Source organism: Vipera ursinii (assembly GCF_947247035.1).
Source record: "Vipera ursinii genome assembly, chromosome: 3".
NCBI classification, from domain to species: domain Eukaryota; kingdom Metazoa; phylum Chordata; class Lepidosauria; order Squamata; family Viperidae; genus Vipera; species Vipera ursinii.
This window is the reverse complement of record NC_139516.1, coordinates 46083024-46107295: the sequence shown is the minus strand read 5'-3', so window position 1 is coordinate 46107295 and position 24272 is coordinate 46083024. Positions and strand designations below refer to the sequence as shown.

Below are 24272 nucleotides of genomic sequence, written 5' to 3'. Positions count from 1 at the left end.
ATCTTGGTGAATTTCCACTGGAAAGAATTTGCAGTTAGATAGATTATAGGGCACTCCTCTCTCCTTTGCCTCCTGCTTTTTAAAGACATGACTGCTTGAAGACAGTGCTTGCCTGCTATTTGAAGAAGCACGTGGAATTTAGAAGAAGTGATGGTTTCTAAATATTTATGGGTTTTCTGATAGTAATATAACTAGTTATTTGAGGCGATTTGGTTTCGTGTTGCCTGATTCCACAATTTCATAAGTTCCACTGTTCTTGTGTGTTCCTCATTCCATTGTAATGCCTGTTTCCTGTGTTTCTGCTTGATATGTTGAATGAGTGTGCTAAGCTTTTAAATCATATTATTTCAACACAATGCAATTGCAAGTTTGTTTTTCTTCTATAGGATTCAAAACTACTCAGTTTGTGATGACCAGGGATTCATTCTGAAATGCAGTTATGTCTCCCTCTGTATGGATGTTTGTGTGTTGTGTATTTCTGCACCATATTCTATAAACGTATAATGCAGGATGTATACTTGGGATTTTTAAAAAGGGATTTCCAAAAAGTAAAAATCATCTTTGCATGCAAATTATGCAGAAATTGGTAAATGTTAATAGTAGTGTGTGTATCTGATAGTGTTTTGGTTACTAAAACTTTTTAAAGGATTTCCGGAAAGTCAGAAGGGTTGGGATAACTTCACCTTGATGTTCCAAATGGGAGGTGTCATATCGGAAAAGGTTTGTCTTCTAATTCCATCAGATGGAATTCCTTAGCACAAGGGTCCCCAACCCCCAACCTGTGGACTGGTACCGGGCCAGGCCGCACAAACAAGCGAAGCCCCATCCACCGGATGCAGACAGCACGCTAAACCATGTCCCCTCCGGTCTGCGGAAAAACCTCTCTCCACGTAACCGGTCCCTGGTGCCCAGAAGGTTGGGGACCTCTGCCTTAGCAGATGGGACCCACATGTCTTTCGTTGCACTTCAGCCACCTAGGCCACTCCATTACAGACCTCAAAGTATCCATTGCAGAAAAAGAAAAAGAAACTTTGACAATATAATTGTGCGAGACATTGCTAAACTCACATACAGTATACATCCAGAGAGGTTTCAGGCTATTTCAGGACATCTCAACAAGTATAATTGTTAATTGATAAGGTACTTGTAACTTGTCTGACATGAAACCTGCATCTGCATAACTATTCTGACTTCCCCTCCCTTTCCTCCTCATCACATCTCAGTTTAAAGTCTATAAAAGTTTAGCAATACCATGCATTTGAGGAACGAGGTACGTTCACAAAAGCTCATGCCTAACAAGCATTATAAGCAGTGTTTTTTTTTGTAAAAGAAAAAGGTGCCGGAACTCACACATGTCATACAACCCGCCTTGCCTACCCTACAAGGTTCCATCCAAAAAAGGTGCCGGAACTCCATTCTGAGCGTTCTATGAGAAAAAAAGCCCTGATTATAAGTATTATAAGTATTATAATCTCTGCAAAGAGATGTTTGTAATGATGTTTGAAAAGGTGCTACTTTCTGATGATTGGTTACCATAGACTAGTATGGCTTTTCTACAGTATCTCGTTTCTCTAATGAACGCATGTAAGAACAAGGTTCTCAAGAGCCTAGAGTCCTCTTAGGGACATAAGTATTCTTAGATGAAGGGCTTGTTAGAGGAAGAATACTGTTGCTTCTTTAAGCTTTCTGGCTCTGTTTAAAGATACATGACAAATTCTGTGACCTGTTGATAAGGTCATAGAAAAATAATGGAAATCATGGTCCTCTGGGGGAACACTGTTCTGCAGTTTTCCTGTCCTCCTCGCTGTCTCTCGGGGTTCCTTTCTGACAGCTGACCTTAAACATTGGCATACTAGTTTAGAAGACCATTCCTAAAATCAAACTGAAGTGGATAACATTTTCTTCCCCTAGAGAGATTTTGTTTTTAATCTTCCTTCTTTCAACCTGTGGCCAGGAATCCCTGGAGCTCTACTTTGGAACAGGAAAGGCATCTTGCTGCTTGGAATGGGAAGTTAATGATTGGTACCCTGCAGGTTCCTCAAGGGGTAATTATGAACTCCACCATCACAGTATTAATTAGCTTTTTTCCCTTTATCCTCTGAAGTCTTTTCAGAAGATGTTATTTATTACTAAAGAAGAAAAAACAGCAAACAAAAAAAGTACAGTCTCTCACTGCTGCCCCCAACAAGCTATTAAACAACAGTGGTTAGTTTAATTGGATCTGGCTTCTTAGCTTCCAAACTATGGAGAGCTTTAATGCCTTTGCACATAGATGGGTATTTGCTACCTCTGTGACATAGTTCAGGACTACAGTTTATTAATCAAGTGGACAAATAAAAGTGCAACTGTTACTCCAGCTCTTGTATTAAATAAAAACTGCTCCATGGCTTCTTCACCTTTTTTGCTTATTCCATACACATATGCTCTCCATCTCCATGCTTGGAACCTGTCCAAGAGCGATTTGGATCAGGAAACAGAAAACGTCCTACTGGTAGGGAATGAATCCTTTTTGAAGATGAAAGAGTAATACAAGACAGGTCAGGAAGGAGAGATTTGATGAAGACAAATTGAGCACTTCAATGACATATCTCAAAAATACAGTTTTAAGTATAGAATTCTCAATTGCTATAGCAATTTTTTGGTGCTCATGCTTTCTTGGTTACCGCTTTCATCATAGTGGGAAGTAATGTTCAGGGATGCTTTTATTTGGCCATATTGTATGCTGTTACAATTTCCTCCTCCATGCCTACACCAGTGAGGCAGCAATTCAGTAAGTGCCAGCTCTGAGACAGCAATTCATTTGGTGAAGTTTTCCTTATTACAACATTTTCTTGAGTGTAAAATTGTATTTGTTGAGTTTATCTGTCAAGCAGCTATTAAATTTTCCCACCACAGGACAGGACAGGAAAGCTTTTCTGAGTGGGCTTCAGTGTATTTTGTAGGCAGAGAAGATAGTACCTGTTATTTTTTTTCTCCTCCAGTTTCCTATCTGCGACTTCACGATCGCTTGACTTTTTATCACATTCTCAAAACCAAGCTTCCACCTTTATCCCTTGATGTTCTCTGTTATTCTTGCTTATTCTCTGTTTATTCTAAGCATAACTATATATAAGATATCCATAATTACCTACTTTGCTAGCATTCCATTTGGTCAGGTATGAATTGAAATTGAAAAGCTACTGCACATTTAGTGTAAATACATGGGTACAATTAGACATTGCTATTCATGTCAACTTAATGTAATCTGAGAAGAGCCTAGTGTCCATTTCTTGAATGCATGCTTTCCTGCCTCTGCCTGTATCTTGACATCCTCCTGCAGCTGAGACACTTCCAAGGGTGGCTTCAATTGCTACACTCTGAAAATTATTTCCCAATTAGGAAATCTAACTTCTGCAGCCACATTTTTAAAGGGGTGATTGACTGATTGACCTAAAGCATGCATGTCAAACTGCCAGCTCGCAGGCCAGATGCGTCATGCCGAAACTGTGCCCACCCCATTGCCAGCAATGGGGAAAAAGTCACGATATGTCACGCGATGTCATGTGATGTCGTGAGTTTGACATGCCCAACCTAAAGAATGCAAAATCTTTAAAGTGATCAGGTTGTGCCAGGCTTAACATGCATAATTGAAAGGAATCAATTATACTGAGCAGGGTATTTCCTTCCTCAGTGATTGTTGCTTCCATGGAAGCTCTGCCTTCTATCTCCTCTCCTCATGTTATGTTCTTAAAATAGTTTACAGCTTCTGTTCAGATACCCATAGCTAACCTTACCCACTGGCTGCATCTCCAGAAATCAGATGACCACTACATAGTAGCCAAGAGGTACAAGTAGTCCTCAACTTACAAAGACAATCAAGCCCAAAATTTCTGTTGCTAAGTGAGACATTTCTTAGTTGAATTTTGCCCCATTTTATGACCTTTCTTGCCACAATTGTTAAGTGAATCAATCACTGCAGTTATTGAGTTAGTAAAACAGTTAAGTGAATCTGGTTTCCCTATTGACTTTGCTTGTCAGAAGGTTGCAAAAGGTGATCACATGATCCCGGGACACTGCAACTGTCAGAAATAAGAACTAGTTGCCAAATATGTGAATTTTGATCATGTGACCATGGAGATGCTGCTGTAAATGTGAAAAATGGTCATAAGTTACTTTTTCCAGTGCTGTTGTAACTTTGAACAGTCATTAAATGAACTATTGTAAGTCGAGGACTACCTGTACAAAACCTCCAGTTCTTTGCTACCACCTACTGTTTGAGAGGTCAGACAGTCAATCAAACCATAACTTCAAGGAATGAATAAAAAATGTCCAGTTGGTCAACAATACACTTGGAAAGACAGAAAACCCCTAGCTAAATATGGATTAACCAGAACATTGTGGATGCCAATCATGGAGGAGGTTTTTAAGCAGTAGTAGATGTTGGGTTGGGCTGGGATTTCAGCCAAGTCAACCACCAGTTACATCGCTTAGATAGACCTATTGTATATGTGGATCAAAATTGTTCCCTGAAAAAGGAACAAAAAAGGGAAAGAAAGTTATTCATAATTTATAATTAGAAGGGGGAAAACCCCAAATCTTATTTTCATATCTGTGCTCCAAATTTTCGTTCTGTCTGGCAGACTCACGGGGGCTGAGGAGATAGTTGGATAGCAAAGATTAAGAGAACAGAATTCAGTTTGACCAAAGGATCACTAGGCTAAAAAATGATCCAGTCCAATGTGTAAATCAAGAATCAAGGTGTATATATAAGGGGACAAAAAGCATGGTTAATGCCCAGGTAGGAATCAATAAATCCAAATAAGCAAAATGAAGTTGAAAGCTGCAGGGCAAAACACAAGTGTAGCTGTCAGAAAAATTGTAGTAAAAAAATTAACTTAGTGTGTATGCTTTTATGTTCCTGTCAGATGAACCCATCCTGGATTCAGTCTGGACTTATTAGCATCCATGTCATTGCCAACTTTTGGGAATGTTGCTATTCCCAAGGAGTCTACCATTGCAATATAGCGCTTCTGTATCATTCTTTGCTCTTTCTCCATCAGTGGCATTGATCTAAACCCCAGATTTAGAGACTGGGGGGGTGGTATTAGCTGAGGATCATGAAGTACAGAATCCATAGAACTGGAAGAGACACAATTTGCATGCGTTGCTGGAACTTGAATCCCAAATAAGCAAGCTTTTGTGCCTCTTTCTATCCTTTATATTACATCTTTCTTTTCCTGGTTATGACTATTTTCTTATTCTCATGGTTCCCAAACTCTGTGCAAGGGTGTCAGAGGGCTGCAGCAAACTCAACAAGGGCAACACAGGGCACACAGGGCACAGTTTGGAAACTGCTAGAGGTGCCATGAGCCAAGAACATTTGGGAAGCTCCATCTTATTTTAAAATGATTGTTCATTCAAATATGGTTAATGGAATTATTTTCAATAATAAATAGTCTGATGGAAAAAATACAACTCAGATCAGAATCATGGCACAAGAGAAAGGGTAACTACTTTCCATATATAAGGAGGGGAGGTTCTCATTTGACAAAATAATACAATGAAAGATAATTTAAATTCCTTTCCATGCAGTGTTCTAATTATAAATACATCTGGAGATAGAGCTCATTCCTCAACTCTTTGCCTTCAAGTTAGTCATTGTTGTTTTTGGTCAACCCCATGCTGATTGCCAGTTTCTGAATGGCCAAACTACTCTATTTTACAAGAGCAGCTTCTGTATATTTTCCTAGGTTCTAATGTACCCACAAGTCCACATGGTCAAGGGGACCTTATTTATTTATATTTATTCATCTCTATTGAATACTGGTATTCCTCTGTACTTCAGATTTGACCAATAGCTAGCCCAACAGTATGAGCAGAATCCTTCAAACAGATGAAGTGTTATAGATGGATCCTTTTCTGTTGGGGGGTGAATGAGATACATTGACTCATAAGCCTTTACTGTTACATAACCTTCACTAAGCTGAGAATTCTGGATGCAGGAACAGGGTTGTTAGCAATCCTTGCCTTGTTATCAAGGCTGGAGGAGGATGAGACTAGGGAGCAAAACAGGGTGTCCTTTGAAGACTTCCTTGTTATCCCTCCGGATTCCACCAACATCCATCTGTCATACTTTCCCTATTTCTATCCTATTGCAACTGGCGATTTTCTTAGGCAAATTGTCATTTGCACTATTGGATGCTCTGGTACATAGCGGAACCTGGTTATTAGCTTCTGCTATGTCCCTCTGTCTGGTTCAAAATAGCAAATAATAGACTGTATCTAGATAACGGTATATTTTTCTTTAATTCAGAAGGCTGCAGAAGTTGTCATTTTCATTCTCTGTTTTAATGCAAACTTCCTCCTAAGAATCATAATGCTGCTTGGTTTCAAGGAAAGTGCTGTTGTGTAGTTTATAGATAGCTCAGGAAATTGGCAGGTTTGAAAGAAGAAAGTCAGATTACCCACACAAATACACACACTTCAAAAAGATGGATGTTAGAAGACTTAGAGGCTTTCTGTTGGGAATTCAACAGCCCATGGAGCCATCTAAATCCAGCAGCAAGATGCCCATTTTGCGGTGGTGCAATTTCCTTGCTATCTTCTAACTAGAAATGCTGTAGAATTAGTTTGCCATACTTATCGGCCTCTTCCAGAAAGTTTTCCCCAAAGTGGCCTTAACAGTGTTATTGCTGTTATGATATTCTACCTGTGAACATGCTTTTGTGAAAAAAATAAAACCGATTCCTGGCTGAAAAATATTGGCTGTTCTTGGTACATGGGAAAGTTAGATGAGCAGCCAGCATAATGAAAAGTGAATCTTTGCCATTCTTGACCTGGAAGTCTAGTCCCGTAATGAACATCAGGATAATTATGTTACCAGGCCTTCGTATCAATGGATCAGATGTAAATCTGTCTATAATAAATAAAGTGTTTTGTTTGGAACAAAAATTCAGAGGAGAAAGAGAGTTACGTGGGATCGCAAAGCAGAAAACCATTATATAATGCACAGAGCAAATGAGCCAGAGAGCCCAGGCCAATTTAACCATAAATTGGACTTAGTCTTAAGGATGATTTATTTTTAAAAGTTCTAAAGAGAATTGCTTCTTTGTTGGGAGAAAATATTTAACATTAGTTAGAAAGTCTGTTTACCCACTTCTATCCACTTGTATGGCAGTCGTGGTATTGCAAAACGTAGGGAAATAGATTAATGAAAACAATACACAGTTACAATTTAAGGTACATATTTTTAAAATTCAAATAGCTACTTGTAGGGAAGTTGATAACTGTCAGGAGAATTACAGGTGGGTATGCCAGCGGGGGGGGGGGGTGGTGGTTTACCTTTCCCAGTTGTACTATTATCCTAATGGAAACCATTCCCTGTTGTTTGTATTGAGACGCAAACTGGCTTTGACAAAAATGGGTCTTTTCAATGCAAATAGCCTCAACTTCTTGGTGAGTGCTCTTTAAAAATCATGTGTTAAAGTTGCACATGAATTTAACATCACATCCATCATTGGGCGGGGGAGAGAGAGGGAGGGAGAGAGGAGAGATAGACAGACTAAATGGATTGACTTAAAATGTGATTAATCCATCATTAAATGAATTAAAATGAAAGAGTCTTCTGCATGTAGTATGAAACTTTATCTTACATACACTGGCACAAGTTTTTGTTGGAATATTTAATATTTTGGATTGTATTTTAAACTGAAAAGCTGCAGTTGCTACTCTTCATATGGATAAAAGGATAATGCTTGACTAAACAGGGGTTAACTATTAGGGAGTCTCTCCCATGGTTACTTTAATAAAACCCCTTTAAGTGGTCAATTTAGAAGCCTGCATTTTCCACCAGCGTGTTCTTTAAACATTGCTATTCTTCCCAGCAATTTCATTCCCTGTTCTGATATTTATGCTATTGCTTTTACATCTGCTGCACCCATGTGCACATTAGCTGGCCTCTTGGGCCTCTTATTAACTATAATTTTTGCTTCAAATCCTTGTCTTGCAGTTTCGGTTGAAGACGGTATCCAGGGAACCCATTTCTCTCTCTGGGAGATGCCTGCTGGTTGTTGCTAAGGTTGCTTCCACAGTAACATGTGCATCTTGTTTACACCTTCATCAAAAGAAGTTGCACTCGGCTAGTTCCACTAGTATCATCTAGAGAGCAAGAGAAGGAAGTGCTGGATCTGCAGTCTTACAATCTTGCACTAAATCCTTTTTCCTCCCTGAGGAATTGTGTCTAATCCCCTACCAAACAACTTCACTGGACTGCATTTCATGTGGAGCTCCAAAAGTTGCATTGCCTGCTCTAGTGGAGGAAAGAGATCCATCCGGAGGTGAAAAGTAACCCACAACTTTTTCTGGGCTGTTTCCTCACTGAACCCATTCCCTTGTTGTCAAGATGACAAATAACTCTGCAGATCATCATCCTGGGAACTCTGTTGCAGAAGGCAGCTATGAAGGGGACTTTGGCTGCTCCGTTATGGACTTACGGAATCTTATGGAGCTTCGCAGTGGGGAGGCAGTGACCCGAATAAATGATACCTATGGGGGAGTGCATAATATTTGCAAGAGATTGAAGACCTCACCAATTGAAGGTAAGGAGTTTATTACCTTGGTGGTAAAACAAGTATTTCCATGGATTCTAAAGATTTGGTTGTATCTCTTCCCTCCTCCTCCCCCCACCTGCCCCATGCAAGAATTTGTGATAAAATTACTTTTCCATTGCCTTTTTCGTTGTTTTCAAATGGCTGCTAAACAAGGACTACCTGTAGCTCACAATGAAGAAATTTTCAATGGGCAGGGAGCAACCATAGGCCAGAATAGTTTTCGGGGGGGGGGATTTCTATTTTTCTAAAAATGAACAGGAAATTCCAGAACCTCTGTACTTTATACTAAGATTCCTCACTAAAGCTAGGGTGCAAAAATTCCAAAATTATAAAAGTTTTTGATAGGCCTTAGGAAACACTTTTAAAAAGTGTGATTCATCTTTTGATTCTGGGTTTTAATGTGGTGTCTTTGCTGCTTTAAATTACTGACAGTATTTATGGAAAGAAAAAACAGAGGAAATAGGTTGAATAAATAAAAAAAAGCTGGGCAGAGTAGTGGTTAATTTTTTGGTTGCTATCTAATCCAGCATAGTTTGAAGAAGAATATGCATTTCCTTCATGAATAAGTCACCACATATTAAAACACTGAATTACAGGGTATATAGCCCTCCAAGGCAAACGGTAGGTCCTTCTATATAAAAATTCCCAGCTGTCCCTGCTCTACTTTAGAAGCAGAACAGGAAATTTGTAAGTAAGAACTTTATTGTGTCTAAGTCTTCATTCAAAGAAACCCATCTGTCTGCATTTCTGGGACATAAAAATGTAATAAATGTTTTTGCCTCTTAAATATATTATGGTAGAGATGGGTACAAGTACTTTAGTTATGCTAATTTTTATCTTCTAAGGATCCCCAATGTGAAATTGACTTCTATGGGTAGTATAGAAATCATACTGAAATTATTGATTTGAATAGAAATTCATTTTCTGGAAGAGTATGCATGCTTCAAAACTGGAAGCAAAATAATTTGGACATAGAAATTATAACTTCTTATAGGGGTTTTCTGAATATTTATACTGTGGTTGTATATGTGTGGGGGTATATATACATACACATACATGAGGCACATGTACACACGTGTGTGTATATGTAATGTAATTAAATTGTACAGCAAGTTGTGAAAAATAATGGCTGCTTTTGATAACAGTGTCTGGCTGTGCAGCTTTAAAACTAGTTGTAGTCCACAAGTTCTATAGCCATTTAATTGTGAATTCTCTGCATAACATTTTAACAGTAACAGGCTGGAGAGATGTCTCCCCTCAGTCACCTAAGCTACACAGAGCTAAATAAAAATAAATTACACATAACCTAGAAGGGGTACAAGACCTTATCTCTCCTTTCCTCTTTCCAGATTTGAAATCTTGTTTGTCAAAGTGCAGTGTCAAGGGTTTTAGTTTTCTTTTTAGCCTCGTAAATGAGGAGAAGCACTTTTGACAAGTATGTGAAATCTCATTTTAATGGATTAATTGGGGGATGGAGTGTCCTACTTAGGAAAGTCTATTGCCAGAATGTACATAGCACATACATGATGACATATGATGCAGATTAGATCATTTATGTCATTTGTATCAATGTATGTAATTTGCATTGAACTGAAGTCCAACAAAATAAGTTTTCATGTATGTAAAAACTGTAAATAGCCACACCGAATTCACGGATTGTAGGTGTAATTAAGATAAAGCATAGTGGAAATTGTACAATTGTACAAAATGTTTGAAATAAGATTTTGCATTATTCAGAAATTCTCACCAAATTAGAATTTATTGGATGGGAAAGTATGATCTGCCTCAATTTTTATGGATTGTTAACCCGTTCAGAAATTTTTAACATTACTTGGTTAAAAGAAAAAAAAAAATCTAATTGCAGTTGACCTATGTTTTTTTTTTGGGGGGGGGGGAAATGAAATGAAGGATTGAATGAATGAAAATTTGTCCTTCAATTAGAATGGTGAAGTGTTCTTTGGAGAGAAGGCATTAGTACTATGAAGAAAATGGCCAGATCCAGTCATATAAGGGACATGGCAATGTAGAATGGCAGCTGCATTAGAAACGGTGAGGCACCAACTTCTGCCCTTTTCTCTGTGTGCACTTTGAAAACTTGCAGGTTATTATTAGCTCTCTGGTTTTGTAGTGTAAGCAGCAGATTAGCATATTTCACAGCTGCAATTGGGAACAGGAAGTGGCAAGGGAAAGACAATCCTAAGGTGTAATTAGAGAAGGAGGGCTGTCCTGGTGGAAATGCCAAATCTGGATCACTGAAGCATGTGTTTCCTGTGCCAAGTGATGAGCATATACATCTGGGGGTAGATCACTGGTTGGGCTATGGTCCAGCCTGGTTGTCTCATCAAGCCTGACTCATTTTCCTCTCCATTCTGCTTTCAGAGATACCCCCATTTCACCTTTAGACCCACATAGCACTTTTGGCTAATGCAAGTGGTCAGGCAGTAATCGCCTGGGAGTGGAGAACAGATTGGAAAACTGCTAGATGAAATTCTCATTGCCAAGCAGGGGTTGAATAATGATCAGGCGTTCCTGGTAACTTGGCACCCTTTCTTCTTCTATCTCATGAAAAATTGTCACAGAGCTGCCACTGTTCTGATGGTCTTTTCCACAGTGATTCAAGAGAACTAATTCTGGGCTGACCTCAGAATGCAAGTAGTTTTATGGATCAGTTGTCTGAAGAATGTGGATGCTGAGCTGTATTGGTTCTCAAGTTGGTGTAAAACATGACCATAAGAGGTGCACGAAATTGAGATCATATCACTCCAAAATATAAAAAAAGATCTGGATTGTTTAGTTGTCTTCCAGGCTCGGTGCATGTTATTCATCTATTTAAGCCAGGGGTCTTCAAACTTGGCCCTTTTATGACTTGTGGACTTCAACTCCCAGAATTCCTCAGCCAGCGTGCCTGGCTGAGAAATTCTGGGAGTTGAAGTCCACAAGTCATAAAAGGGCCAAGTTTGAAGACCCCTGATTTAAGCCTTTCAAATGGTTTTAGGACTGTTTTGTGATGAACGAACCCAAATAATTATGAGTACATCCCCTCTACCCAACAAAATGACACTCGTTGACATACAGAAAGGGCATCTTCCTGCATCCTTCCCAGACAGTGGACTGTCTTTCCTTTCTAGGAAGGATTCGCTCTCATTTTTGGTGCTGATGGTCTCCTCCATCCAAAGGAATTAAGATACATATTTTCAATTTGGCCTTTTAAATAGTAATATAATAATTTAATATGTTTTTATTATTTATGTCTTTTATTTTTTATGGTATACTAACAGGAGTGGTATTTGTTAAGCTGTAAACAGTAAATAAGTAGTGGTTTAATACTGCAATTAACAATAGTGCCTTTATTAATGTAGTAATTAAACAATTTATATAAAAGAATAAATTTAGCATGTTAGCAATGTATGTTTAATTGTAAATGTGCTCTTTCTTGAATGAGAAGATACTGATTTTAGAGAAAATGGATTTATAGTTGAAACAAATACCCTCCCTCCCCAAAGTTTTTTCCTCCTCTTAAAAGAACAATAAAAACCAAGTTTCCAAATGGATTAAAAGTTGATTCACTGCAGAAATTTGTTTTCAATATTTGAATAATGACAGTGAGGAGCGAAAGTTCCTCTATCTTATTTCTGTCCCTATCGATGATTAGTTCTTCTCCTATATATCTATATCTATCTATCTATCTATCTATCTATCTATCTATCTATCTATCTATCTATCTATCTATCTATCTATATCTGTCTGTCTTTCTGTCTGTCTATCTATCTATCTATCTATCTATCTATCTATCTATCTATCTATATACAGTCAGGTCCAGAAATATTGGGACATCGACACAATTCTAACATCTTTGGCTCTATACACCACCACAATGGATTTGGAATGAAACAAACACAATGTGCTTTAACTGCAGACTGTCAGCTTTAATGTGAGGGTATTTACATCCAACTCAGGTGAACGGTGTAGGAATTACAACAGTTGGCATATGTGCCTCCCACTTGGTAAGGGACCAATAGTAATGGGACAGAATAATAATCATAAATCAAACTTTCCCTTTTTAATACTTGGTTGCAAATCCTTTGCAGACAATCACAGCCTGAAGTCTGGAATGCATAGACATCACCAGACGCTGGGTTTCATCCCTGGTGATGCTCTGCCAGGCCTCTACTGCAACTATCTTCAGTTCCTGCTTGTTCTTGGGGCATTTTCCCTTCAGTTTTGTCTTCAGCAAGTGAAATGCATGCTCAATGGGATTCAGGTCAGGTGATTGACTTGGCCATTGCATAACATTCCACTTCTGTCCCTTCATAAACTCTTTGGGTCTTTTGGTGTTCCTTCTTTTTGAGAATGTTCCAAACAGTTGTTTTGGCCACGCCTAATGTTCTTGCTATCTCTCTGATGGGTTTGTTTTGTTTCTTCAGCCTAATGATGGCTTGCTTCACTGATAGTGACAGCTCTTTGGATCTCATCTTGAGAGTTGACAGCAACAGATTCCAAATGCAAATAGCACACTTGAAATGAACTCTGGGCCTTTTATTTGCACATTATAATTGGAGTAATGAGGGAATATCACATACCTGGCCATGGAACAGCTGAGGAGCCAATTGTCCCATTACTATTGGTCCCTTACCAAGTGGGAGGCACATATGCCAACTGTTGTAATTCCTACACCATTCACCTGAGTTGGATGTAAATATGCTCAAATTAAAGCTGACAGTCTGCAGTTAGAATTGTGTCAATGTCCCAATATTTCTGGACCTGACTGTATATATGGTCATGGCAAAACATTTTACATTGCCCGTAGTCGTATTCATGCAGCTCTTCAGACTTCTTAGCATCCGGGATGAACTAAAATTAGTTAATGTACTAAATGGGCCTTAAGTCAGTTCAGTTGTGGGCAACTTGTAATCACATTGCAATAACAGCTTTTGTTTTAATTTTATATAGCTCTTTGACAATTTCAAAAGTCCTTTGAAAGAGATTCAGACTTCAGGCAAGCCTTTTCTCTAACAATCTGCTCTTGGAAGAAAATAAAAGCAGAAGAGGGTCAAAAAGACGGGAGAAAGAAGAGGGCAGGAAAAGGAAAAAATTGATGCCCCCACTCGTTTTTGCTCTCTGCTCAACTACTGTGTGTTTTCATCTGCCATTGGCATACAATATAGTCTCCAGCAGGTTATTCCTGCAGAATGGAACCCTTGACCTTAAGTTGAAAAGCAACTGACCCAAGCTTGTCCTTTGGAAAAGCTAGAATCCCTAGCTACCTTGCTTTTTTATTTATTTTTTTATTTGATTTTTCTAAGGCAGCCCTTCAGGTGTTTTAGAAATAGAGATAAAAGATAATATGTTCAGCTATTATTTTGTGGTTGTTGTTCAAAAAGCCATCCAATTCCAAGCTTTCAGTGTTTTGGTTTATGAAAGAACATGCCAATAATTTAGATGTGAATTCTATCTGGAGATGCAACTTATTTGTATTATTTTTTGTATTTTTAGTAGAAAGTGAATGCTACTGCTGTAGGTTTTTACATACTCTATGGCCTAAAAAAGCAGCTAGGACAGGGAATGAATGATTTTTCTAAACTTGGTATCTTATTTAAGAAGTATTTGAAATGATTCTGCCAATTCTTGCACTTAGCCGCCATTATTATATCACAGGAAGTGGGGTTGTGGCTGAGAAGGGGTGTTTTGTCTACATGCACCACATTTTCCTGGAGAAAGAAGAAAAACATGACACATCAGAGCACTCCAAATGCTCCTTAATCCATAGCCAGTATGATTTACCGTAGCATTATGAAGGTTATAGTCCAGCCATATTTCAATCATACTTCAATATTTGCAGTATAGTCCAGCATACTCTGCTGCACTGGGGTTTATGGTTTGTGAAGTTTGCTTGGTGGGGTAGCCATTTACTGCTTCTCACAGCTGTGCCTCTTCCCTGACATGTACTTCATCTCCAGTGCTGTGAATAAGCACTAAATCAGCCGTGGGGACATTGCTGTCTGGATAGAGCTCTCAAGATTAGCTATCTTGCGTACCAAATGGGAGACTTGGATGCTGCTCAGATGAATTGTATGGGAAGCCCAGAAACTTTCCTGTGAGTAATGAGGAAATTATTGAGTGCATTTTGCTGATTCAAGCTGTCTGCTGAGACTTTCTGTCTTCCACTATTAAAATATAAGAGTTCTCTGTGGACAGTTTACACTGCTGAATCCTAGCCAAGCAGCCTCTATTGCCAAGAATGTGAGTGCCCAGTTCTCACCTATTCCAGTTTTTCTTTTCTTGTCCTCCTCTACTTAGCATTAAGCCCACTATAACCTTAAACAGAAGCAAAACCTTCGGTCTCTTAATTTGCCAAATTCCTGAGGTTGGCTTTTTTATGCCTCACATTTTTCCAAAGGGAAGGAAGCCAAATGTTTAGGCAGCCAGCTCTTGAAGTTTACATATAAGTAAGTGATTCAATAAATGCTTTTGCCTGTCCAATGCCCTTTTCAAGAGAGAGGTGGGAGGGGATGAGAGAAGCTGTCAGAAGCTCAGAAATGTTCTCCAGTAAATGGATAGAATGAATGGAGCATCTGAAATACCACATAAGGTAGCCTAGTGAAGCAAGCAACATTTGAGAGTGCGAAGTTCCTCATTTTGCTCAAAGTTAACTTTCCATTGGTTTTAGTTGGGCGCCTCTCGTTATCCTCACATTTCTTCTGTAAAAAAAACCCAAACTCTTGTCTCAAGATAAGATTTATCTTTTTACATTTTATAAATGATTTTTTAAACCATGCATTTAAAATACAAGCTGAATAATTGCAATGCAATTAAATCAAATTGCAAGAGTCTCCAAATAAAAATAAAATAATCTGAAATGCTGGACTTTCAGATAAGAGGGAGGTTTAAGATTCTTTTACAACAGCAGTGATGAATAGTACCTAGTATTGACTTTTATACAGAATTAATATTATTTAGAAAGATTACTCTTTCTGAGCCTGGCTGATTTCGAGAAATGGGATAGAAAAGGGGGGAGGAGGCAAGTCAAAGGTATCTGCTTCTATGGAGTAAAGACCTGCTGTGAGTCATTTGACATGAAATACTTTCTCATCTCCCTTGGGTGAAGCTAGTGTCAGCAAATAAAGGCATGATTCACCCGCTGGCAGTAATAGCTACTCTTCTTCCACTCCCCCGTTGCTTTATTGACCCCATTTCTATCTACTCCTATAACTCCATGCTGAGGGAAGGTCCATCTATCAAATGTCAACTTGCCTTTTACCTATAAGCAATATAGGATAATTTCTTACTGCAGAGGTGATAATTCTTTTAAAGAGGTTAAGATTCTTAAGTCCTGCTTAACCCTCACTGAATATCCTATCCCTAGCCCCTAACTAGAGTGCTATTTACTACCCAGCTTGACTAAACTTGTGTGAATTTTCAGTCTGGAGAGCAGGGGTTTACATGAGTCGATTGCTCTGCTGTGGGAGGGAAAGAATTCTATATATCAAAAACTTCCATGTCAAGCAGTATATGTGCAAGAATAGGAGCAAATTCAGTCACGTACCACCTTCATCCACAACTGGAAATAGTATAAGATAGGAAACTCTGGTATTCCTGAAGATTGCATTATTTGCACTTTCTGATTTTCAGCAGGAAACTAAAGGAAATAGATGATTAAGCCTCTGATACAACGCGGTCGAGAACCTCAGAAGCAGCCCATTGCCAGGCGTCGACCAAGGTCTCGACCGGGCTGTGGGAGAGGGAGGCAGGAATCAAACCAAGTGCCATCTGAAACCTTTCTGGATCCATCAGGTGCCTGGGGTGGAACCACCTGGTCGGTTCCGCCTCCCAGCAGCAGGAGTTGGCATGACGGAGGCCCAGCCGCAGGAGATGATGATCTGTCCATGAGAGGGGCTGTACAGATGGAGAAACCCCACCCAGATCATTGAGCCACTGCCCAGAGATAAAAATAAGGTCGGGCGTGTTTTCCCCCTCATGGGTCGGAACCTAAATAATCTGGGTCAGGTCCATGGCCATCATGGAAGCCATGAACTCTCGGGCCACCCCCGACGTCCCCCCCCAGGGAAGGTAGGTTAAAATCCCCCAGCACCAAAAATCTGGGAAATTCCACCGCCAACCCCGAGAGAGCGTCGAGTAGCCTGGGCAGAGCCGTTGCCACGCAGCTGGGAGAGAGGTACGTAAGCAACAGGCCCAACTGGCCACCAGGGCCCCACCTTAAGAGGAGGCACTCTCATCCACCTATCTGAAGGGCAGTGGCCTCCCGCGGACAAAGGGCCTCCCTAATAATGACCGCCACCCCACCGCCCCTACCCTGAGCTCGAGGCTGATGCAGCACACGGAAACCTGGAGGGCATAAATCAATCAGAGGGACCCCTCCCTCCGAGCCCAACCAAGTTTCCGTAATGCATGCCAGGTCTGCGTCTTCCTCCTCGATCAAATCAGAGATGAGGGGAGCTTTATTCACAACAGACCTGGCATTCAAATAAATCAGCCTGAGCTCAGGTATCTGCCCTCCCCCTTCCCCGAGAAAGCAGGTGAGAGCCAGAGGGTCGGAGCGTGCCAGAGCTCGAAAATAGCAGGGGCATGATCCCAGATTACGATATGGCCCTCTGTTCATCCATCTGCCACCATTCCCAATTGCCGTGGGGATCGCTATCCCCACCCCATCACCCCGGGCCCCAAGACTCTCCCCGGCCCCCTTATCGCTGCGACCATCAGCCAACCTAGGCTGAAATAGGTCCGGCAAAAAAAGCCCCTCATTCTGTCGGACCTGATAGCCCTCCCCCCTCCCTAACCCATTAAATTTTTTTAAAAGAAAACCCAAAAGCCGCCTTTTTGCGCCATGCCACCTCTTGGGGTCCCAAGACCCGTCATTAAGGAAACAGTGGCACAGATTGGATGGCCACATCTGAGAGGGGGGAATCTCTCAGGGTGAGCAACTCACAGTGTAAGCCATCAAAAGATAAAAGCAAAAGGAACGAGTCGGCTGGAACAAAATGCATATTAATAAGTGCACAGAGCTGGACAGTGACTCCCGAAACATGGTCACCCTCTCACAGTGACCAAGATCTTCCAATCTCAGGGAGAAACCACTATCCAGCTCTGCGTAGGTCACAGAAGGAGAAAAAGTCCGATGGCTGGGCGATAGTAAAACAGTCTATTGGTGATGGCATTTGCAGCTCCGATGATAAGCAGATGATAAGTCTCGGGCTCCAGATTCCAGGCCCAGCTGACAACAGCTGGGTCTCTCAACCTTTATTGTCTCAACCTTTATTGTCTTTTTTTTTTTACTGTGGGCACAACGGCACACATCAAAAATGAAATTTAGTTGCCCGCTCTCAAAGTGAAACACATACATGATACAGACCTAACCATACTATATACAACATATGTATAGACCCACACCCCTACATTACATAGCAAATAAATATTTAATACTGTCCATCTTGAATATATAATGGAAGGAGGAAGCTTGAGAGTTCACAAGGTTAATGCTGTATGGAATAAAACTATGGATGAATCTGGATGTTCTGCTATGGATACCATGAAGCCTCCTCCCAGAAGGTAAGAAGGAAAACAGGTCCTGAAGAAGATGTGTAGTGTCCCAGATAATCTTAAGGACCCTGTTCAAGCAACACTTTTGTGCTATGTCCTGGATGGAGGGGAGGGAACTGCCAATGATCTTTTCGGCCATCCTCACCACTGTACCACTTTCCTGTCTGAAGCAGTGATGCTTCCAAACCAGACTGTGATACTGTATGACAGGATGTTCTCGATCGTCCCCCCCATAGAAAGTAGTCAGGACAGGGGAAGGAAGATGTGCTTTTCTCATGCGACGCAGAAAATGCATGCGCTGCTGTGCCTGCTTCACCAGTTTCTCACTTTGAGCGACCAACCCAGCCTACTCGTTAGCTGCACACCCAGGAATTTGATGCTGGTAACCATCTCCACAGGTGAATCATTAATGCACAGAGAAGTGTGGCTATGCCTGCCTTTTCTGAAATCGACAATGATCTCTTTGGTTTTTCTGGTATTTAAAACTGGGCTGTTTTCCTTACACCAGTTCACAAACCCCTCAACCTCCTTGCGGTAAGCTTCCACCTTGTCATCATGAATAAGGCCCACTACTGTTGTAATCATCTGCAAACTTCACAATATGATTGGTGGTAAACCTAGCACAACAGTCATGGGTCAACAGGTTGAACAGCAGCGGACTTAGGACGCAGCCCTGAGGAGAACCTGTGCTCAAGAGGTATTAGAGTTATTTGTTTCAACTCGCACATATTGGGGCCTGTTGGTAAGAAAATCAAGAATCCAGTTGCACAAAGGAGTGTTTAAGCCTAAAAGGCCCAGTATGTCTACTAGATGCTGGGGAATGATTGTGTTAAACACTGAACTGAAGTCGACAAACACACACATGTGAGTATTTTTTCCCTCTAAGTGTGTCAAGCTCAGATGGAGAACAGAAGAAGTAGCATCCTCCGTAGAACAATTTGGTCAGTAGGCAAACTGAAGCGGGTCAAATGCTGGTGGGAGGCTGGATACTATAATGTCCTTTATCAGCTTCTCAAAGCATTTCATAATGGTGGATGTCAGTACAACCGGGCAGTAATCATTGAGGCCTGTAATTGTCGACTTTTTTGGCACTGGCAATGTGATGTCTGTCTTAAAGCATGATGGGACCACTGCCTGCTGCAATGAGAGATTGGAAATATCTGTGAGAATACAAACCAGCTCATCTGTGCATTCCCTAAGGACACGTCCAGGGATGTTATCTGGGCCTGCTGATTCCTTAGCCATAAACATGCTCTTACCAATAATAAAAATACTAAATTTTCTACTGACTGTCCTATTTTGGTTGACAGCCAAATGCAGATCTTCTGGAATATGAGTAGAAGGGGAACTATCTTGTCCAGTGTAAAAATAATTTTTCTTAAATTCCACAGGTTGATCCTCCTTCCCTCCATCTTTTTCACTTTACTCAAATTTAAAACCAGAAAAACTTATTTATTTAAAATAATAGTATCAAGGAGAGAGTGAGTTACCACATAATATCCTTGAATAGTACAGTATGTTCATACTCTGCCTCTAACTTCTTGATTATAGCAAATGCTTTTTTTATAGAATTCCTGAAGAGTTTCTAGATCAGGGCTTTTCAACCAGTGGTACGGGTACCACCTGTGGTACATTGGCACCTGGCAGGTGGTATGCGACTATCCTAGAAAAGTGGTAGTGCTGAACCGGTGGCAGCAAGAGATGGCTGGACCAGCAGGGCTGTCAGAGCTCAGTGGATCGCTGTCAGGGCTCAGCGGAAGCGCCATGATCAGCGCCAGGCTCCAGCTGGAGCTCGGCACTGATCCTGGCGCTTCTGAGTCCAGAAGAAGCGCCAGTCAGCTGGAATGTTGCAGCATCTCCAGGGTCTTGTGATTTACATTCAGATGCTTGGCAACTGATTCATATTTATGATGGTCACAGTGTCCCAGGGTCATGTGAAGTGACCAAAACCTGCTGCAACCACCCAGCAGACGGGAATGAAAACCAGCCCCCACCCCCACCCCAGCTTCCAAACCTCAACAGAAATGCTCACAACAATGAAAACCTCGGACAGGAGGAAGAACGCTGCCGGGCAGGCAGACAGGTGTCTTGCTCGGCTGTGGCTTGGGGGGGGCACTTTTTTCAGTGCCATTGTAACTTCAAACAGTCACTAAGCGAACTGTTGTAAGTCGAGGACTACCTGTACTTCATCACTTTTTTCCTTTTTTTTTTTTTTTGGTCATCAAGTTTTTGCTAGGTGACTGGTGGTAGTCAGATGTTCCTATATCCTAAAAGTGGCACAATGGGTGAAAAGATTGAAAAGCCCTGTTCTAGAATCTAGACTAACAGCAAGGATGGCCACCAAGCCAGTGCTTTCAATTTTCTTTATGCATCACCAAAAGACATTATTTGTATCTGTTTAGCTGACCTTAGCAAAGGAAATTGTACTGTATATAGAATTAAAATTTTGTTGTTTGGGAACTGATAAAATCATTAACAAATTAAAACTCACAAGGGAAAACACTGCTAACCATTTCTCTCTTGAAGCTATCTTGCTTTCCCCAAAACATACATTCCTCCCAACTTCTCTATTATTCCATCTCCAGGGCTCTCCTCCTTAGACCATTATTATTTTACTCTTTTGGAAAAGTCATGAAATTTAGTTTTATATATAATAGACAGGAAAAGTATTGTATGCACAATGATGGAAAGATCTGGCAATACCCAATGGAGGTATGGTTGGTAAAAACGATGAGACTTGCTAAGGTGGTCAAGTTGACCTGTTCGGTTAGAGAAAAGACATTTTACTTATTGCTGACTTGAAACCCCTTATGGACTTTTAGGATAAAAGAAAAAAAATGAATTTATGAAGCACATTTTTGAGGATTAGTTAGGATTATAGACAGAAGTCACAATGTAACTTTAGAGAATTGTCAATTTACAATTAACTGCTATAAAAAGTTCTGAAACCACTTTCTTATAGCTTTTTAAAAAACAATTCTACCTTTTTTCTTTTTCCCTTTAGGCTTCTCTTTTATTTCCTCCTTTTTATTTCTTTCTTACTACTCTATTTTATTTTGTATTAATTTTTCTCTTGTTTTTAAAATTTTCAGTAAAATTATATTTTAAAAAATCATTATTCCACTTTTACATGATAATGAAAGAGAGCTCATAGCACATAATAAGCCACTTGACGTTTCAAAAACAAATATCCATGTATATGAGTGCATGCATGCATGTATATGTGTTTGTTTACAACCCTACCCATCTTTGAAAAATCTTCATCTTGTTTGTATACACGCACACACACTCACAATTTCGTCTTTGAGCCCCAATCAAGGAGCATTTTGCAGGCTCAAGTCGCTACTGAGATAAACTATTGAAAATTTAGATTTTTCTCCCTTTAACTCTTTGTCAGCAAAGAGAAAATTCTTCTTTATTGCTGAGCTTTCGTCAACAAGCTGTTGCTCTGATGATGTCAACAGCTTGTTGATGAAAGCTCTGCAATATTTGTTTGTGTGTGTGTGTGTGTGTGTGTGTGTGTGTGTGTGTGTGTGTGTGTGTGAAATCTGCCTAACATGCAAGGAGCCCAGGTTCGAATCTCAGAAGGGTGTGGGTATATATATATATATATGGATGGATTATAGATTTCTGTCTTTCTCTCAACATCTCTCTAATGCTTCCTCTGTTGATGCCTTGCAGGATTTTTGCCTCATACAATTCATAATAGGATTAATGTTATTGTTCCAGTTGTTATTCTCCTCTTTATGTTGGTTTCTGTTTGTTTCTACAGCCAGATAGACTGCAAGCAACTGCACTCCAGATAACAATAAACTATTACCAGCACTACAAGTTCTTTAAATGATTCCAGTAAATAAAAATCAACTCAATGGGCTTTCTTAATTCTAGTGTTATGGTTATGGGATGCTCTTCTTAGGCAGCAGAAACTCAGAAAAATCTTGTAGCATCTTTTCGAACCAACACATTTTGTCATTCATCTACCTAAGTGAGCTAAGCTCACACAACCTTAGGCCTTTTAATTAATCTTATTCTGTAATTCAGAAAAAGTGCTACCAGAATCCTTCTGACTTTTTGCCATCATAAAACCTATATGGCTCTCTTCTTACAATGTCCTCTTAGAAGGCTGGCCTGATTTCTTTTTCCTTTTTTTATAAGTTTTTATTGATTTTCCAATATTACAATAGTATCTTTGAAAAGCAATGTGGTGTCTGGGTTACATTCGTTCCATTTCATACAAATACATATTATTACAAATCTCCAATTTATAACCAGAATTTCTTCTCTTTTTTCCTTTGATACATATTATCTCTTATCTAAATTAACATACTTCTTATTGTTATCCATCAGTTATTTAGTAGTTTTCTTACATTTTGGTAATACAGTATAATATTCTTGTTTTCATTATAATTTCCACATATTAAAAATTAGCCAAAATTTCTCCCATTTCAACATTTAATTCGTCCTTTCATATCACTACATCCAAGTATATTAATTACATTATATCATTCTTAACATATATACATCTTAATCAATTTCATTTAAACAGCTCAATATTTCAATGTAACTGTTAATATTCATACATCTGAGGTTTTTTTTAAATTAGCCACTATTTTATCTACTCATCAAAACTATCATAATCCAAGTACAATCCTGTCTATTTTAGTGTTTTCCATTTCAGGCCTCTTGAATATGTCCATTCTTCAATCTTATTCTTGCTTTTTTTCCTTTGCCATATCATTTTTTGCTTCTTTGCTTCAGGGTCATCAAAGAATTCTTGTGTTATATCATATTGAGGTGACCCTCCAATCTTCCTTTTTGAAGGGTTGAGGGGTCTAATAAAAGCACCAAATCCTCTCATTATTTTCACCTCTTGATATAATTGTCCTGGATTGTGTAATTTTTCTTCCGTTTGTTTCTCATTTTGATCTTCAAATGTCTGTGCTTGTTGAGTAGTTAATTCTTCTGTCAATGTATTTGATTGTTCAATTTCTTCTGATGTTCTGTCCCGATAAATTATTAGTTGTAGTCACAATTTGAGTTTGCTTCTCCAAGACATTTTCTAGTTTTTCCCCCAAAAGCTCTTATTTCATCACCGGCTGTAGACAGGAACTGATAAGGAATCTTATCCAGTCTCTTCCGTGCTGCTTTAATGTTGCCTGGTGGTAAGTGTGACTTTAGCTGTCTGCAGCCTAGTAATTGGCCATGTTGCTATGGCCATTCTTTAGTCCGCCGGTTCAAAGGGAATGCAGGCACTAACGGGGGGTGCGACTCCCCCGCATTTCTGCAAAAGCCCCTTCTTGCTGGTCACCCCTCCAGGTCGACTTTTCGGCCCTTTTAGGTCCCCCCAGTGATGCAAAATTGGACGTGGAAGCCGAGAGCCATTCTCCAGACGTCCATAATGGCAGCGTTGGCAAACCGGAAGTCAGGCTGGCTTGATTTCATGAGGGTATCTTTTTAACAAAAGCCAAAAATATTCCTTTCCCAGGCATTTTACCTACTTAATCTGATTGTACCTATCCCCCACTTCTTCTTAGAGGTTATTTTTTATGAGGTGGTTGTTTTAGTTCCTCATCCCCCAGAGAAACTTTATTCAAAGCCACAGTGAGGTAGGGAGCTTCTATTCTTAATTAGCTGCAGTTTAGCAACAAATCAGAAGTTTAAATGATGGCTAGTCTTTGAAGTTGACTCTGCTTTCATAATACACTTTACAATAGCATGTTTAAATAATGTGTTTGAATGTTCCCTGCACAGTTAATGGCTCCTGCTACAAGTAATTCGAAAGGTGCAGTTTCCATCCATCCATCCATCCGTGATTTGTAGGTACATTATGTGAATGCAAACCATATGCTATTTCTATCTGCTGCAGATTGCAGTATAAATGAAAAATCTAGCTGAAAGTTAACCTGACTTATCAGAAATATCACCACCTTCATTAGCATCAATTGCAAGCCATTCACAAATGGTTTGGAGGCTGTGCTTGTCTAGCCATGTGCAATGTACGAGTGTGGTACAATCACTGTTCAACATAACCATGCAATGGTGACCTGTAATATATTTTAACAAGGCAAATTGACCTGCATCAGAAATCCATAGTTAAGACAAATTACACTTTCTCAGATTTAAATACAA

General features: G+C 39.8%; 1 protein-coding gene across 2 annotated transcripts in view; it reads left to right on the top strand.

Moving 5' to 3' along the window:
* The window catches only part of ATP2B4 (ATPase plasma membrane Ca2+ transporting 4), a 168448-nt gene that overhangs the window by 66448 nt on the left and 77728 nt on the right, over positions 1 to 24272 (top strand). For both annotated transcript variants that reach the window (XM_083360406.1, XM_083360407.1), the window contains exon 2: positions 7988 to 8576. In XM_083360406.1, the coding sequence (XP_083216532.1) occupies positions 8381 to 8576 (196 nt within the window). In that variant the 5' untranslated portion in view covers positions 7988 to 8380. The remainder of the gene's footprint in view (positions 1 to 7987; positions 8577 to 24272) is intronic.